At 31.5% G+C, this 17,853-nt stretch overlaps 1 protein-coding gene across 1 annotated transcript in view; it reads right to left on the bottom strand.

Annotated features, from left to right (window-relative positions):
• Positions 1-17,853, bottom strand: part of Znf280d (zinc finger protein 280D) — a 112,268-nt gene that overhangs the window by 28,025 nt on the left and 66,390 nt on the right. The window contains 6 exon segments of the mRNA XM_076850833.2: positions 2,239-2,275; positions 2,421-2,539; positions 7,859-7,921; positions 14,558-14,698; positions 14,845-15,152; positions 16,971-17,105. Coding sequence (XP_076706948.2) covers positions 2,239-2,275; positions 2,421-2,539; positions 7,859-7,921; positions 14,558-14,698; positions 14,845-15,152; positions 16,971-17,105 — 803 coding nt within the window.

The raw sequence follows: 17,853 nt of genomic DNA on the forward strand, positions 1-17,853 counted from the left end.
TGAAGTTACAGGTGATAATATAGTTTATACTTCAAGGAAATGAACTTGATACTACAAAAAATTAAGTCTCAGAAAAATTATAAAATAGTACTCATATATTGCTATATCATATTTTTTAATTACAATCAAGGAAAAGCAAATTTTCTATTCTATAACATATAAAGAACTAATGTTAAAAATGGAAATAAACTGTTGTTTCTGGGCAAAATTTTTAAAAATTGGATAGAAAGAAGGAAGATGATAAAACTTCAGGGAGCCAGATAAGGAAATAAAGAATAATATATTACTAAGTCCAATACTAAGAAACAAGTCACCTTTGGACATTTTGGAATATCCTTCATTTACATTATAAATTTGTCCAGATAATTAAAGCTAACAGGATTTAATTTTTTTGATTAATACTCATAAGGTAAACATTACAAAATAAGCAGTCATCTAAACTGGCTTTATCTCTGATTTTAGAATAAAAGAAACCACACCTGAGTTATAATTTCAGAGTCTGATGATCCTTATGGCTACTAAGGCATAAAAGGCACTTTGCTAGTCTTTAAAATTCAAGAAATTAGTATAGTATAATGAAATTTAATTGTGCTAGAGGAAAAAATGCAAAATGCACTAGCTCTCAGGTTTGCATGCCACATAACAATGCTTCCATATAACAATTAAAGCAATAGGATAAAATAGTTTTTATAAGAAATTGTTTACTAGCAAAGAATGAGACATTTAAACAAAAAAAAATTTTATTAAATTACAGATTAGATATACAAATATGTTACTTTAAAACTTGTTTTTAAGATCTGCAAGCTTTACCAATTTTTAACACCTTCAAAGCCAAAATTATTGAGGTAATATAAATAATAATCCTGAAACAAGACAGAAGATATCATAACTGTCTGAGAACAGCCATACTATAAAGCTATCAGAGAATTCTTAAGAAATCTCCTGGTATTCTTAAAAACATAAACACTGAATAAGTTTTAAAGAATAGAAAAATAGATATCATAAAGTAGATATCACTAAATTTGGAGAACATAAAATCAAGCTATTAAAATTAAACTAAATTTTTTAAAAATAAAAAAATCTGAGAATTGGTATTGTTGAGAAAATTTTAGAGTTAATACTGGGTGATAATTTTAAATAACAGTAAAAATAACTATGATTTTGAATCATAATTATAGAGACCTATTGTTCCAAGGACATGAAAAATAGTCATGATTTCCTAACAACTAGATTTTTTTATATTTCTTGGATTGCATTCAGGATAGAGGAAGATTTATGGGTAGCAGCCAAAATGACTAAACTTTAATTTGTATGCTGAACCATTGATTTGATAGGTTTTTCTTAGTTATAACTGGCCCATAAGCTTATTAAGATGGAGAGCCAAAGCTGCCAGTGGGAAGTATGCTCAATTTGGTGGGCCCCGAGGCCATCTCTGGCCAAATCAACATCAGCCTTACAAGAGGCCAGTCATGCAGGAAGGGAGTTTCCCCAAGATATGATTTCTTGAGGCCACAACCTAGAGCAGGTCCCACAGTCAAATTATTCACATTCCTTGGAAAGAGAGAACAGTCATCAGTTGTGTCCATCGAAGGGGGACACTGTCCAGGTGTACCCTGGATATTTTTTGAAATCTCTGGGCTGCTTCTGCACCTGAAAAAAAAAAAAAATAGCGCAATGACAGACAACAAATGAGGAAAAGGACAATCATCTGGTCCAAAAACTTAAGACATGAAATTAAGAAGCAGACAAAACAGAAGAAAAGACAAACAACCATATCACTTGGAATGTATTACTCTGAAGGCAAGTGCAGTAGAGAAAAACACAAATTATTTTAAGCAAAGTAAGAAAAGACCATAGCAATAAGTTATTTTTAGAGAAAACCAACTGGAGAAAAAAAAAATGTATGTTAAGATATGTCAACTTGACACAAAGATAAAGTAGAACAGGAATCTGAACCCATTTACAAGCTGAACAGAGCTGAATAATGAAAGCTAGTGTCATAAACTTGACTGCTTGACTGGCTTTGTGTAAGAAAATATCTCAGAACTTTGAACTTAGGAAATTCCAACTTGTCTTGCACCAGGTCACGAGCTCCACAGAGCAGGAACCTATTTCAACAAGCAGGTTTAAAAAACATTTAAAAAAAAATTTTTTCATTGCTATTAATGATACACTTAAAAATGCAGTAAGTGCTAAAATCCATCAAAGTAAAATGCACTGAAAAAAAATTAAACTTACTCAGAAGGATGTTCAGAAGTTGGGATACAGACAGAAACTGAAATTAGAAGAAAAGTTTTATATTTACAACAGCATATGAACTATGATGAGAGTAACGATTTAGTAAAGAGTTCATATTGTGGTTGACCAAAAATAATGGAATAAATATCAAAATCCACAAGAGCACAGTTATATATACGTACCTTTCTCTACTACAACTTGGCAAGTATGGGTTTCATGTTGACTTAAGTGTGCAGCCATATTATCTAAGCCAGAAACATCAGTTAGGAAATCACAATTAAGGCACACTAGAGTAATGCCCCTATTAAAAAAAAATAGCATAAAAGAAAAGTTTTTATCTGTTGTTAAATCTATATACAAGTTCAATGATTATTTTTCCACGAATTATCTTTTTGTGTAATAAATGTAACTTGCTATTTGTTATATAAATTTAATGTAACTGAAATGATTCTCTATAAATTGGTACAGCTATGTCCAAATTTTGCTACTACTTATTTACATAGAGTATTTATGTTTTATAAATATTTATCTTTTGTACCAGTCAAAAGACCTACAACCAGTCTAGGTTCCATTAACAATTTGCATTAATATAGGCAAGTCACATTCTATTTGTTCCTCTGCCCATCTGCAAAGTGAGAATAGCATTCATTCACTCAATATATATTTACTGAGGTTGTCTATACAACTGTATCACTGTTACTATGAACAACAACAACAACAAAAAAAAAGCCAGTCAGTACTTGAATGAAATTTATAATCTAGTGTTTTATTTAGTTGAGGACAAAATTAGAAGAAAATTATAAAGTATTTAGAAGTATAGTATGATACCTGCCACTACATGCCAAGGTTTTAGCATGATCTTCCAAGGGTGGTTATTATTTAAAATGGAATTAACTGACGTAGTTAATAAAAATGTTGGAGTCCACAAATTTGGAATCCTCATCATCCCAGCACTGTGAATGCTATTGCCTACCTGATGGGGCCTATACTACTCATTCTCTTTAACAAAACTTGTGAGTGTTGTACAGAGGAAGGAGAAAGAAACTCAAGTCCAGAGAAAATAAAGACAGCATCATGCTGCCTTAGCAGGTCAAAGCACGGAGAACTCCAGTATGTTCTTGATTCTTAAATAACACATGAAATGATTAAGGACTTTCAAAGGAAGTTAGGAAACAAGTCCCAAAATCATGAAAAACTTTTGCTGATTCCAGAATAGTTCTTATACTCACTGAATTAAACTGAATAACATTTGCTATCTGAAGTATTTAAACATAATTGGCATATTAAAGTTATGTGTCAATGGCCTTAAGATTCATACTTAAAATGTGTTTGATCTCGTGACTTTTAGTTGAAAAGTATCTTAAATATTATTAAGACTGTAAAAATATTGAGATGGTTCAGAGAACTTAGAAAGCCACTATATAATTGAACTTATTAGATTTATTAAAATGTTAAGCAATTGGGAGCTAGTTGGGTCAAGCATTTGAAGTGCTGTTTAAAAGAAAATCAAGTATATTTAATGGATAAATGACACTAAATTGTTTAAAGTAAATTGAACTTAAATGTCACTGTTGAAAAAAATTCAATCTGTTCAATTTAAATGAACTTCATCTTACATTAAATTAAAGTTTCTCTAGAAAGTGATTACTAAAAAGTACTCAAATTCTAAATGGAGTATTTCTAAGTTAGACTTAAAAGCTTAAAGAAAGTTAAAATGTAAAATACTTAGCTTAAATAACTAACTACAATTTTTTCTATGAACAAACTGCCCTCATAGATACTAAAAAGAGTTTCACTGGTAAAGAACAGGCTACTGCCTATTCCACTGGATATAGATAATTTTAAAAGGGATGGTATGACTAACTCAATCTGTTTTTAAACAGGGATTTGTAATTGGAATTTTTAATCAAATTTCTTGATTTGGGAAATATGTGAGTCTGGGAATATTATAGTTGGGTCACTAGTAGAGAAAAGATGGTCTGTACAGAGAAAGCAGAAAGAAACCCAAGTCCAGAGAAAATAAAGACAGCATTGTGCTGCCTTAGCAGGTCAAAGCAGAGAGAACTACAGTAAGTTCTTGATGACTTTTTGTTTTCTTTATTTGCTCTGGCTGTTGCTCCTCTACTTAGGGGTCTATAAGAGTCTTTGGAATCTCTCTAATAAATCAAAGTTTCACCTAAATTTTGTTTAGGTGAAAAAAATTGATCATTTAACTGATCACTGTTATTATCAGTTTAATACAAAGTATATACATTCAACGTTCATATATTTGATGTTCATTATAGAATATATATGTTTTACCAGTATATGAATACAAACAAACAGGAAACTTCAGGCTGATTTCTCCCCCTTAAGTTCTATTCTAAACAGCATGCTATATATGTGCACTGAGAGAATTCACTGGCACATCAAATCTAAAATCATCTGCTTTCTCCCCAAATCATCTCCTCCTGACTTTCTTATGGTCCCATTTCATTTGACACTAAAGCTCAAACCATAGTTACCTATGACTTTCTCCTTTCTTGAAACATTTAATATGTCAAGCATTTTATAATATTAACAACTTATTGAGTACTTATCTGTGCCAGGCTGCTTTTAAACATATCATCTCATCTAAATCTTACAACAACCTGAAGAGTTAAGTGTTATAACTATTACCCTTTTATACAGTACAGAGTTAGCTTAGTAGCCTACCAAGGACATAGAGCTGGTAAAGGTCAAAATCAGGTGTAAAATTATGCACTTTGATTCCAGAGCCCATATTACATAATAAACACAATGTAATACCACCTCACCACCTTAATTCAGATCCCTAATCTAAATGATTTATGCACCTACAACTCACCTTGTATGTCCCTGAATTCAACTTTCCTTCAGAATCACTTGATTCTACACAAAACACTAATGGTTCTCCAGTGCCCTCTGAATTAAGTCCAAATTTCCTAAGTTTAATTTTCAATGCATTCCAATATGATTGTAAGCTCAAAATTGTTGCTACAGACTTTAATCCATTACTATCACACAAACATCATGTTCCATCCATTTACTACTAGCCAATCTTTCCGTATGCCTTCTTTTTCATTTCTGCACTTTTATGCTATTTTCTCCAACTAGAAGATCCCTCTGCTTCTTCTGCCAGTAAAAAACAAAACAAACAAAAAAAAAAAACACTCATCCTTAAAAACAAAGTAAACCTAATTCCTATCCAGATCATTCCAAGTAATCTCTCACTTCTCTGAAATAACCTATTGCACTTATTAAAATCCATAGTTACTTCTGTTCATACTTTATTTCCCACCTAATAAACTACATTCCCTGAAGGTTAGTTCCAAGATTGCTTTATCCCTATCATCTAGACAGGACCTGCTACAATACATACATGATAAATGCATAATACACATAATATACACAATAAAAAATATTCCATTTCAATTAAGTAATTACAAAGATTGGGGGATATGGAATTTTATAAATATGCTAAGTTCCACTCACAGAAATTGACCAATTTCAATGTGAGACATAATGGAAGTTGAGAGAAAAACACTCCAGACCTTTAAAAAATCAGATAATTCGTTTAAAAAACTAACACACAACTGAGCTAGACAATAATGAGGTAAAAATCAAATTAAAATCTGATTTTTAAAATGCAATAAATCCTATTCATTCTTATAAAAGTCTTTATTAAGGCAGTACCTCAAGTAACAATCAATTTCTCTGAATACAATAAACACTCTAATGAGACTAAGAGTTTTAATATTGAACCATTATTTTTTATCTTCCTGTGTGCTACTGGCTCAGCATCATAAATGGGACCTTTTGTCCAAATACATAATTTTTTCCATATACATTAATTTATTCAACAAATATTTACTGAATGCCTACTATATGCTAGGCTTTAAAAAAAAAACAAAAACAAATGAACAACAACAAGAACAACAAAAAACCCCACATGCCACATAGAATGTAGTAGCAAATGCACTATGAAAAAAAATACTAAAAGGAGGTAAAAGTGCTAGAGTGAAGCATGGGGGAGTGGATACAATTTCAAATGCAGTAATTAAGGAAAGGATCACTTTTAGAGTGGAGATAAAGGAATAACCATACAATATCTGGGAAAGAGTAAACTACGCATAGGAGATAATAAACACAAAGATCCTAAGACATAATGCATAATGCCATTCCCTCTTCCTCCTTTTCCATGAACCCAAAGCATCAAACAAGTCTTTGGCTAAACTTATCAATAAATTAGTTTGGTGGAACAAAGATATTATTATTTCAAGGAGAATAGCAACATAAGCAGAAAATAAACAAAGAAAAAGAAACTAAGGAAATCAGAATTTTAAAAAATGGTGCTCAATGAATTTTGAATTCAGTGTGTGGTATAACCGATGCTAATTATCAACATTCATCCATAGTTTCTTTACAGAAGCTAAGCTGTATACTTCTATTTGAAAAAGAAACAAACAAAAAAGAATTATGAAGACTACTGATTTCAAGAATTTCAGTGGTTTCATATATGTGCTTCAAAAATTAACAGCGTCACTTTAATAGGTATCTTAAGTAACTTTTTGATATTCAAATATTGTTGGTGGGCCTGATTTTTCCTTTCATTTTACAATGCAAATGCATGAGAATTTCATCTTGACACCATTTGTCACCAATGAAATAAATTTACCAAGAGATCAATGGCATATTTCAGGTCTTATAAGGAACAATGTAATATCCATTAGGAATCACTCAGATTTCCAAACTGGCACTCCCAGACAGTTTAATTTAAAAGTGCAAACCACAATGATACAGCACTTCCTAGCAACTAGGATGACTATAACAAAAAAGATATAATACCGAATGTTACAAAAGATTGTGAAGAAACTAGAACCCTCATACACTGCTGGTGGGAATGTAAATAATGAGGCTACTTTGAAAAGCAATTTAGCAGTTCCTCAGAAGGATCAATGTACCATAAAATCCAGCAAATTCAATGTTAAGTATATACTAAAGAAAAATAAAAAGACATGTCCTTATAAAAACTAATATGTAAATGTTCACAGTAGCATTATAACAACCTAAAGTGAAAATGAACTGAATGAATGGCTAAACTATGACATATTCATAATATGGAATATCATTCAGCACTTTGAAAAATGAAGCATTGATACATGCATGCTACAATATACATAAACCTTTATAGGCAGTTGGAAAAGACTACATACACAGTCTATCATTCCATTTGTAGAAAATATCTAGAATGAACTAATCTACATAGGCACAAAGTAGATTCATGATTGCTTAGTAATGGGGAGAGTTGAAAAGAAATGGGGATAACCACTAATGAATGGGGAAAGGGTTTCTGTTTGGAATGACCAATATGTACTAAAATTAACTGTGGTCATTGCTGAACAGCAGCAGTAAAGTATAATACTATAACGTATTGTAGGTTTGGATGCTATACTATACTGTATAGTATAATATAATACAAAACCATAACCTATTAATTTTATTGTTAAATGCATATTGTACAGCATGTGAATTATATCTCAATAAATTTGTTATGCAAGAAAGAATGTAAATTATAACCATTGTTTAGTAGGAAGAATAAAAAAAAAAATCAACTAGTTACCTGAGATCTTCAGAATGCTCCTTAAATATACAAAACCTTTTACTTGGACGACTACTGTGAAAGCTGGAGAGACAGAAGACGTTTTAATAATTTTAGTATAGAATTCTATTGTTTCATAATAATAATTATATTAATTTATAAACATATTTCAAGTCTGTACTTAAGTTTTCTAGTTTTTAAAAGACTACAGTATAAATACTGAACCATTAACTCTGTTTAATTCAACATTTGATCTGATATTCCATTTTGCTTTTAATTCCTAATGACACATACTTTTTTCCCTAAGCATATACTTAGATGATCAATACCTCACCATTATGTAAAAAGGAAATGCTCAAAGAGTTAAAAAACAAACTAAATTTTTCATTTATTATGTATTTAAAACAATTCTAAATTTTTATTCACAAACTAATTTTGTTACAATCTGAATTATCATTAGAAATCAACTTTTTGAAAATAACTTTTTAATAATCTTAACATGCTGGTATAGAGGGAGGGGAACAGAATTAAATTGATCTAGAAAGTACACACTATTTGAGCTAAATATTACTGTTTACCATCTGTAAATTCAAACATCTAGACAGTTCTTTGTAATTGTTAGTAGAGGTTTAAGAAAAAAAGCAGAACTCATAACTTAATGCTTCCTCTAATCACAGAACAAAAAACCACTAACCAAACATTGTAGCCAATAAGGAAAGCTTTCTGTACTAGAAAACCAGTAGTAGTTTAGCACACTATATCTGAAAGTCACAGACAACAGTATCACCATCACCTGAGAGTTTATTTAGAAATGCAAAATCTTAGGCTCTTCACAAACCTACTGAATTAATCTCTGGCAGTGGGATCCAGGAAACTGCCTTAACAAGTTTTTCAGTGGTTCTTACATAAGTTAAAGTTTGAAAAGCAGTAGCCAACAAACTAGGTAAATGGCTACTCACATCAGTAAAGCCTGTATGTAAAGGAATAGAAATGTTCTGGCTAAATATAATCCCTAGAAAACAGCCTCAGAAGATTTCAAATATCATTTCTTCAAGTTGGGGTAACTATTATTTGGAGATTTATGAATTTAAGATATTATCACAAAAATACAGTTTTTAGAGAGATCAGGGGGTTGGGAAGCCCTGAAATTGTGTGCAAAAAATTATATAAATAATTGTTTCCTTAGAGGAATGAGTCCAAGACTGGGAGGCAGGTTTACTGGGGATTGAACCCCAGCGTGCTCTACCAGTGAAATATACCTCCAGCCCTTTTTATTTTTAGACTAGGTCTCTCTAAATTGATGAGCTGGCCTCCAGCTTGGAATCCTCTAGCCTCAACCTCCTAAGTCACTGGGATTACAAGTATGTACCACCAGGCTCAGTTCAAAATAAGTTATTTTTTTTAATGACATTTTAAAGTTTTTTCTCTTCAAATAAGTATACTGTTTTTATTTATTCTTTGATAAGGGGAGAGAAAAATTATATTTTAGGGTCTTTTTGATGGCTTCCACATCTATCTATAACTTGAACCAAATATCTACAAATGTTCCTAATTAAATTTTTAGTTTTCTGAATCCAGTTATGATTTAGAGTTCCCTATCTTTGGGGAAAAAAAAAGCATTTATACTGCCTCTTTGACTCATCTGTATTTACTACATAACTTCTACAACTGCAATTTTGTGTAATATAAGAATGGAAAAATGAATCACACTCACAAATAAAAAGGAGGAAAAAGCTACCTTTCTTCCCTATTTCCACAAAGTTGATAGAAATACAGAAATACACCTAAGAAAACAGAAAAGGCTAAGACTTTTATTCAATACAGTAAAAATACAGTGTTAAGATGTAGGTCTAAAAAACCTGCTACCCAACTGCATGACTATAATTACCAAAAGCTCATTGAATTGTTCTTCATAAATAGGTAAATTTTATTAGGTATAAATTATACCTCAAGGAAATTAAGGACAAAATCCTTCTTTGACCATATTTTCCTTAATAATCTTGATTCCATGTAAGAAACAACTTAACTTTCTGAGAAACACAAAAGGAATGACTTCCTTAACATCCAACAATATTGATGGTATACCTACTATTTAAGACACTAAACTGTAGAATGATGATATAATAACTAGAGTGGTAAGTTGCCTGCCCTAGAATTCATGGTTGAGTGAAAGAGAAGAAGATGGTCTGACACAGAATAAATGCTAATAAATAAATGTGGAATGAATATATATTCATAAATTAATGCAAGATAAAAATCAACAGTGACACAGAACTCTGTGTACAGGAACAAATCATTACAACAGCTTTCTTTTTACTTGGAAACGTTTAACATCATTCTTCAAAGCCTAAGAGAAATGTCATTTATAGAAAGTCTTCTCTACTTCTTATTTAAAGAATTTATTCTTACCTTCTCTGTGCTCTCATAGTCATGTGCTTATCACATTAACCTAGGTAAACATATTTCTCCTACTAATTAGCAAAAATTAACAGCAAGGACTTGACCCCCAATACTACCTGCCTATCACACTTTCTAGAAAACTGTTATGGTTTCATATGCCTCCCAAAGCTCATGTGTGAGACAATGCAAGAAAGTTTAGAGATGACTCAATTAGGTTATGAGAGCCTTAACATAATCAGTGCATTGATCCCAGATAGGGATTAACTGGCTGGTAACTGTAGGCAGGTAGGGTGTGACTGGAGGCTCCTCTTTGGATATATATTTTGTGATCATGAGAGTGCTCTGCCTCTCCTTCCTGATGCCATGTTCCCAGTTGCTTTCCTCCACCATTTGCTTCCACCATGATATTCTGCCTCATCTCAGGCCCAGGCCCATGGAATCAACCATCTACAGACGGAGACCTCTAAAAGTATGAGCTCCAAAATAAACTTTTCCTTCTCTAATTGTTCTTGTCAGGTCTTTTGACTAAAACACAAACTGTACTTTCCTAGTATATAATAATCAGTATTTGTGAAAATGAATCTGGGTGATATAAATACTATTAAAAAGAGATATTAGTAATGTCCATTAACTTAATTCTCTTACATGTAGAGAAAAAGTTGTCTCATATATCTTTTTTGAGGAATAACAGTAATATTATATAGCAGTTAATTTTCACTTTCTCAGATGATTTCTATTACCACTTACAAGCTATTAGCAAAGTACAATAATTTAAATAACTGACCCAATAATACTATTTTTAAAAAATAATTTATAATTATGAAGTTAATGATCTGTTTCCTTCAAAGAGTCTGACTTTAAAGATGTTTCAACAGCTTCAAGATTTTTTAATCTCTTCTTTGAGATTACGTTTGGGGCCTCTTCTAATTATAAATAATGATTATCATTTATGGTTTATAATGTAGTAAGTGATATGATAAATACAAAGATCACTTCTCAAGGAGATTCTACATACACAAACAAAATGAAAGGCAGATCAGATGAATGGTACACAATTCAAAAGAATTGACCAGACATTTGAAAGATGAACTGGGAGGGAAGGACAGGATGTCATGGGGACTAATAAAGAATAAGAAAAAACTACTATATAAAACAAGTATGGGAAGAAAAATACTTTAGAAAAGATTAGCCAACTTATGAGGATCAGAGTCTCTCTTTATAGAAGAGACTGGGCAGGTATGAGACCAGAAAGAAAAAGACTACTTGAAAGGCTACAGAGTTGGTATGGTATAGGGTAAGAACTGAATGTACACATCTTTTGGAGAAATGAAGCTTCCCTTCATAAAAACTTCAAACCTAGATCAAGTATCTGCAGTAAGTAGAAATAAGGCTGTGCTACTCAGTGAGAAGGCAAAGGGAAATGACAGTATCAATGAAGGAAAAACAAAACAAAAAAAAGGAGAAAGGAGCTAACAATGAATAAGGAATATATGTGATGACAATGAAATGCAGGTTTGGGTGGTTTGGAAAAGGGTAAGAAGAATGTCTTGAGCCAACTGCAAATGGTTGGAGATATAATGGATTTGGAAGTTCTTCAGGACAGGAAGGAAACCTATGATAAATCGGAGAAGGAAGGCCAGATGAACCTTAGTTTAAGAAACACAAAATACTTTCCAATTTGATCCTTTAGAAATTAAGGGCAAAATAAAAGACATCCTTAGGTAGCTTTGTGTTTTGAACAGAATAAGAGATTACCATTCTACCCAGAAGTATACTAGGGGAAAAGATGATGGGGCCTGGTTTAGAGCAATAGGAGTATCAGATACTGCAGTGGTTGGGAGGCAGTCTCAGGAAGCCATGATGCACAGTAAATCAAAAGAACTTCTTGAGTTTCAGAAACTTGGAAAAGTAAATTATTTCTAGCTGGATCTAAACATTCACACAAAATGGTGCCCTGAAAGAGATGGAACTTAAAATGTTAGGATGGTAGTAATGTGAATCTGAGACAGATAATAATATTTGGCTTTTTTTGTTGTTGTTGTTCTATTGAGATGCCAGTGGGTCTAGGGTAAAAGCATCTACAAAATAATTAGAAACACAGATTTGGATCACAGAAAAACAAAAGATTGAAATTCTAAGATTTCAAGTTGAAAGCTGAAAGTGCAAGTGCTAAAATTACTAAGAAAGGGACTATAAATAGTTGGAGACAGGCAATGAAAGAGAGGTGTTACCTAAAAAGAAGAAAAATGGTATTAACGGCTTAATAGAGACTAAAGAGAAACGTTTCAAAAGTGAGTGGCAACAACGTTAAAAATAAAGTTAAGGAGTAAAGAATGAAAAAAGAGGAAAAGTGTGGTGATAAGTACATGACACAATAATCTTTAAAGGGGCAGTGTTAGTTGATAGGTAGGGATGATACTCAAAAGGGTAAAGAAATGAATCAGAATTAAGCTGGCAACAAACATTTTGAAAAATGTTGATGGAAAAAGGCAGACAAGAAATAAAGAAAATACGCAGGAAGGACACAGCTCCCTCATCCTAAAATTAAAGAAACAAAACCTTGAAAGTGTTTATAAGCAGAAGAAGTCCAATAGTGAGATAGGGATGAAGATACAAGTTAACTGAATTAGGTTATGATGAATTGAAGGAGATAAAAGATAGAATTGGCTATGAAGAAATGGGACAAGCTTAATTTCTGAGATTAATATCTGGATGAAGAAAAATATTTGGAGTTGAAAAGAGCTAGCTTTTAGGAAAAATGAAAAAGATGGCCTTCAATCGAGCAATTAATAAGTTGGATTAACAACTAAAAGATGAAAATAAAATCTTTAGGGTACTGAAAAAGGATTAAACAAACACTGTAGGTAAAAATAAGGAGGTCTTTAAAAAGAAAAATAAACACATAGGTCTTAATCAAAGTTAAAGATTATAAAGTCAGAATGAATAAATAAACTCTTGTATTCTAGAATTGAGCATACATAAAGATGGAAAGGAAAAGAGGCTGAAATCTTAAACTGGCTTTTATGCTAGGTGAGCATGAATAAAAATGTAGAGGACAAAGAAAAGAACAGGATTCGAAACAGAGGACCACGATGACTATAAAGTTAGATGAATGCTGCTAGACTGGCAAAAAGAGTCAAAACTCTGAACATCATGGAGTAATAAGAATTCAGAAGGAATGAAAAGTATATAGGATGAGACTAAAAATGAAGAGAGGACCCAAAACTTAAAAGCTGATGTGAAGTGCTGGTACTAAAGAAGCCAAGACACCAGGAGGTAGGCCAATCATCAAGGCAGAAAAACAGAGAGAGAAGGGCTAAAGTTGCCATGAAAGGTAGGAGAATTCTGGAAAAGCAGTATCTGATAATGATAAGAAAGTAAAACAGAGGTTATGTCATGATCTCCAAGAAACTCAGTTATACATTAATTCTAATATTTATTTAAATGGACCAAACTCACTATGAATAAGCAGTATATCACATTTATAATGGAAGAACTATTTTTAAAGATAAAAATCCACCCCGATAGAATAAAATATTCTCCTATTAAAGAAATACAAATGAAAATAATGTGGGTTCTGAAGGGGTTTCTTAGCATAGTGTAAATGATAGGTACTCAAACAACATAAATTAAATGAATTAATGAAAAAGAATTCCAACAGTGGCATCATAACCAGAATAGTCTCTCCTTTTCACTGAACAAATGTATGTATAGATGCCATGACAGATGAAGGACCATAGAAAGAAAACCAGATTCAATGAAGTTCCTAACATCACTGAAAATCCTCCAATAATGTTAGCTATTAATTAAAAAGCTACAGCTACTAGTTGAATAAAAGGTTAATAGTTTCAACTATCAATAAATTTAGGTACAGCTATTCCTCTAGGAGTAGAAGCAGTAATCACTGGATTTCATCAAAAAACTTCAGCTTCTCTCAAAGTGACTAATTTGAAGAGGATATTCCTAATGAGGACATTTATTTGTATGCTAAATAAGCTTAAAACACTTAAAGCTTTATTTGAAAATCACCATTTTTAAATGCCTATAGGGAAAAATTAAAAACAGAATAATTATTTCCCCAACAAACCTATCCTAATTTTATTAGTTTAATTAACTGTTCTTACAATTTAAGACCAGTAATTACTTGAGTTACTATGTTGGAAAATAACATCAGATAGTATCTTAGAAGTTCCTTACTCCTAGGTCCTTTTGGCTCTTTGAGGAGAAAAACTAGTTTCTAATAGGGATAACTTTGCTTCAAAACAAAAACTTCCTGTACTATAATTTTAGTTGTCAATTTACAGGTTTAACTCTTCTTACCTCATCATATGATTTACATAGGCTTTACTACAGCTAGTATTGTATCTGCAAAAGCTACAGTGGACATATGTAGGAAAATGGTTTGCAAAATCTTTTATTTCAGAACAGCACTCAATGCACTTGTGAATGCCCCGACGACACCTTATGGAGACACAAAGAAAATGGTATAAATATATTTTAAAACAAAAGTAATAAGTAAGAGCCATACTACTATTCTAATTAACTAAAGTATAATGTTTTTATACTTAAATTTAAATTGGTATTGTATATTAGGAATAAAACATCACCTTAAGTTCCTCAATGCAGTATTAACTTTGATTTTTTTATTGCTATTAGCCAATGTGCTTTGTTTCTTTTGCATATTAGAGATTTTTGATTTGTATTTAGATTTACTTCCATTACGCTTATTTCCATTAGGTTTATTTGCATTGGATTTGGTTGTATTAGGTTTACTTGTATTCGATTTTGTGGGATTTTTAGCAGTTATATTTTTAGTCCTTGGAGGTGAGAGCTGAAGGGTAGAAGTGCTTGCATTAATGGAAGGTGTAGGTGAAGATCCTGACTGAAGAGGTCCAACTGAAGCTCGAATAGTAACCTATAAAAATGCAGAATATATTTACTTAAAAAAAAAATCACTATATTACTATTAAAATATCACTGTACAAAAACCATTAAACATCAAGTATTTTGAAAGAGTACATATAAACTACGATTGTATTTAGTCTTATTTACTCCAAATGTTCAAAACAATTAAATAAAGTTAAATTTGATATTTATTCACTTAATGTAAAATCAGTTATGTGTAAACACAGTTATTAATGAGTAATTAGGAGTTAATAAAAATTATATGACTATCAAAAGAGCACATTCCATAGCTATTTTTATGCTGTGACATAATTTTTAAAAAATTCATATATAGGTCTAAGTTTCACAAAGCTTGAAAAATAACTCTACAAAGGCCTACTGATATCACCCTTTCATAACTACAAAACAAATAGATCTATAGTAAATGTGACCTCTCCTTTACAGGGGCTCATTACCCTAGATTTATGCTTATAAAATGTTATAAGAAAGAGTTAAGTCAACTTTTTGCACTGTGTGAAGAATTTAATATTGAGACTTTTCTTAAAGGGAACTAACACAAAATTTATCATTTAGTGTTCAAAATAGAAAATATTCAATTATATCTGTTAGTTGACAATGGAAAGGTCAATTGCCTACCAACGTTCTCATTGATCACTTGACTATACTCTCCTCATGCATGTGAGGAACAGACTATGATGAAGTCCTATGAAACATGTGCTTAGGTATTATACAAAAGCACTAGGTCAGGAATCAAAAGAACTAAGGTTGAATCTCGCATTATGCCTTCCAAGCCATGTAATCTTGAGTAAATAAGATATCCTCTTTAAACTTCTTCATATCTAAAATACAGGGTACTATTTGCCTTTTCTACTCACTGAATGATTGTATGGATTAAATAATACAATGTATGAAAAGTACACTGAAAGCCTCATTCTAAGATGTCATAACAACATTTAGTATCATTATCATTAATATTATTATTATTATTAAGGGGAAAAATGAGAGAGGACTGCACTGCTTACATTAGTGTTCTGCATGTCTAGTTCCAGCATGAAATGAATGGTTTGCAGGGAAGAATGCTGGATAGCTTCTCTTGCTCTAAGTCTTCAGAGCATGGCTTTATATTATTTTATTTAATTCAAGTACCAGACATACCCACATTCAAAGGTAAGTACCCAAAGCCAAATATAAATGTTTTGGGGGTTATTTCACTTTGGATTATCCATGCCTCTGTTTCCCTCCACTGGAGCAAATATTCAAGAGCTGACTGTATGTAAAGAAGTTAGAGAAAACAGATGTATATAAGGCAAAAAGGGAAAAGCAAATTACAATCATCAGTATGCAGTCAGACATGTGTTTGCTCACTTAAAATACAATGCTATCCAGCAGCAGTACTTGCTTCTCTGAGAGTAGACTAAATGATAACAATTTCAACAAACATCTGAGAACCTATGGCATTCAAGGCACTATGCCAGACACTGGGGATACAAAGATAAATAAAATAAGATTCCTGATATCAAGCCTCTTAGAGTTTAGCTGCTAAAACTGACATAGTTCAAAAATAGCCTATATAATATTGAAACAACCCCCTGACCCAAGGAACAGTTAAACTAGGTACACTTTTAATGAAGGAATGCCATTTCAACATAGTACCCTCCACTGAACTCAATGGTTAAAGCTTTCCTTTCTAAGCATAAAAACAATGAAATCTAAAATTAGTCAATAAAAATCTGAAGTCATTTTTAAAAAGTCATATTTAATAGATAAAACCAGGTTAGAGCTAATTTTTATTATACAAAATGTTAAAATATAACATATTTGAACTCACTTTTGTTCCAGGAGGCAATCCTTCTAGTTGTTTAGGTTTTATAAATGTTCGATGATGCTGTGTCTTATGATCCATTTTCTCCTTGCATGTCAAAAATTGCAGTCTACATTTTGTACAACGATGTATTCCTTTTTTCTATTGAGAAACAGAAAAAAGGAAAAATAACTTTTATAACCACAAAATTCTGTGTCCTGGAACTACTCTAACTTAATTTTAATGAAAGTTTACAATTTCTTATCATAGATAGTACAAAAATATAATTTCATTTTTTAAAACTTATATTACTATCAAATGTATTTGTCACTATATAGAGTCAAACATAAAAGTTCTACTAACAGGTTCAAATAGAAGTTATACCAAATGTATGAAAGCTTTTAATTATAAACTTAAATTATTTAAAAACATACTATGAAAATGAGCTAAAACATGTTTTAATTTTAGAAAATGTCAAAATTATTTAAAAATTTTGCTATTTTCAATCATTTGACAAGTTGGAAAAGTAAATTACACCCTCTAAACTCAAGTAAATCTAACTATATATTTCAAAGGTTAACTTACAAAAATGGTTATATAAAGCAATGTTGTCCAATAAAACTTCCTGCAATAATGAAATGCTCTAGAGCTTTGCTGTGCAACATGGTAATTACTAGCCATATAATGGTTACTGAGCACTTGAAACGTGGCAAATGAAAGTGAGGAGCTAAATATTTTAAATTTTATTTAATTAATTTACACAGGTAATTGTGGCCAGTGGCTACTACACTGGACAACATAGATACGGAGGCATAAAATATAACTGATCATAACCTATGTTTCAGTTGAAAACTCCCTGAGTTCCTCCTAATATCCTGGTCCTATCACATTCTACAGATGGGAAATAGAA

The sequence above is a fragment of the Callospermophilus lateralis genome, chromosome 3, assembly GCF_048772815.1.
Source record: "Callospermophilus lateralis isolate mCalLat2 chromosome 3, mCalLat2.hap1, whole genome shotgun sequence".
Classification (NCBI taxonomy): domain Eukaryota; kingdom Metazoa; phylum Chordata; class Mammalia; order Rodentia; family Sciuridae; genus Callospermophilus; species Callospermophilus lateralis.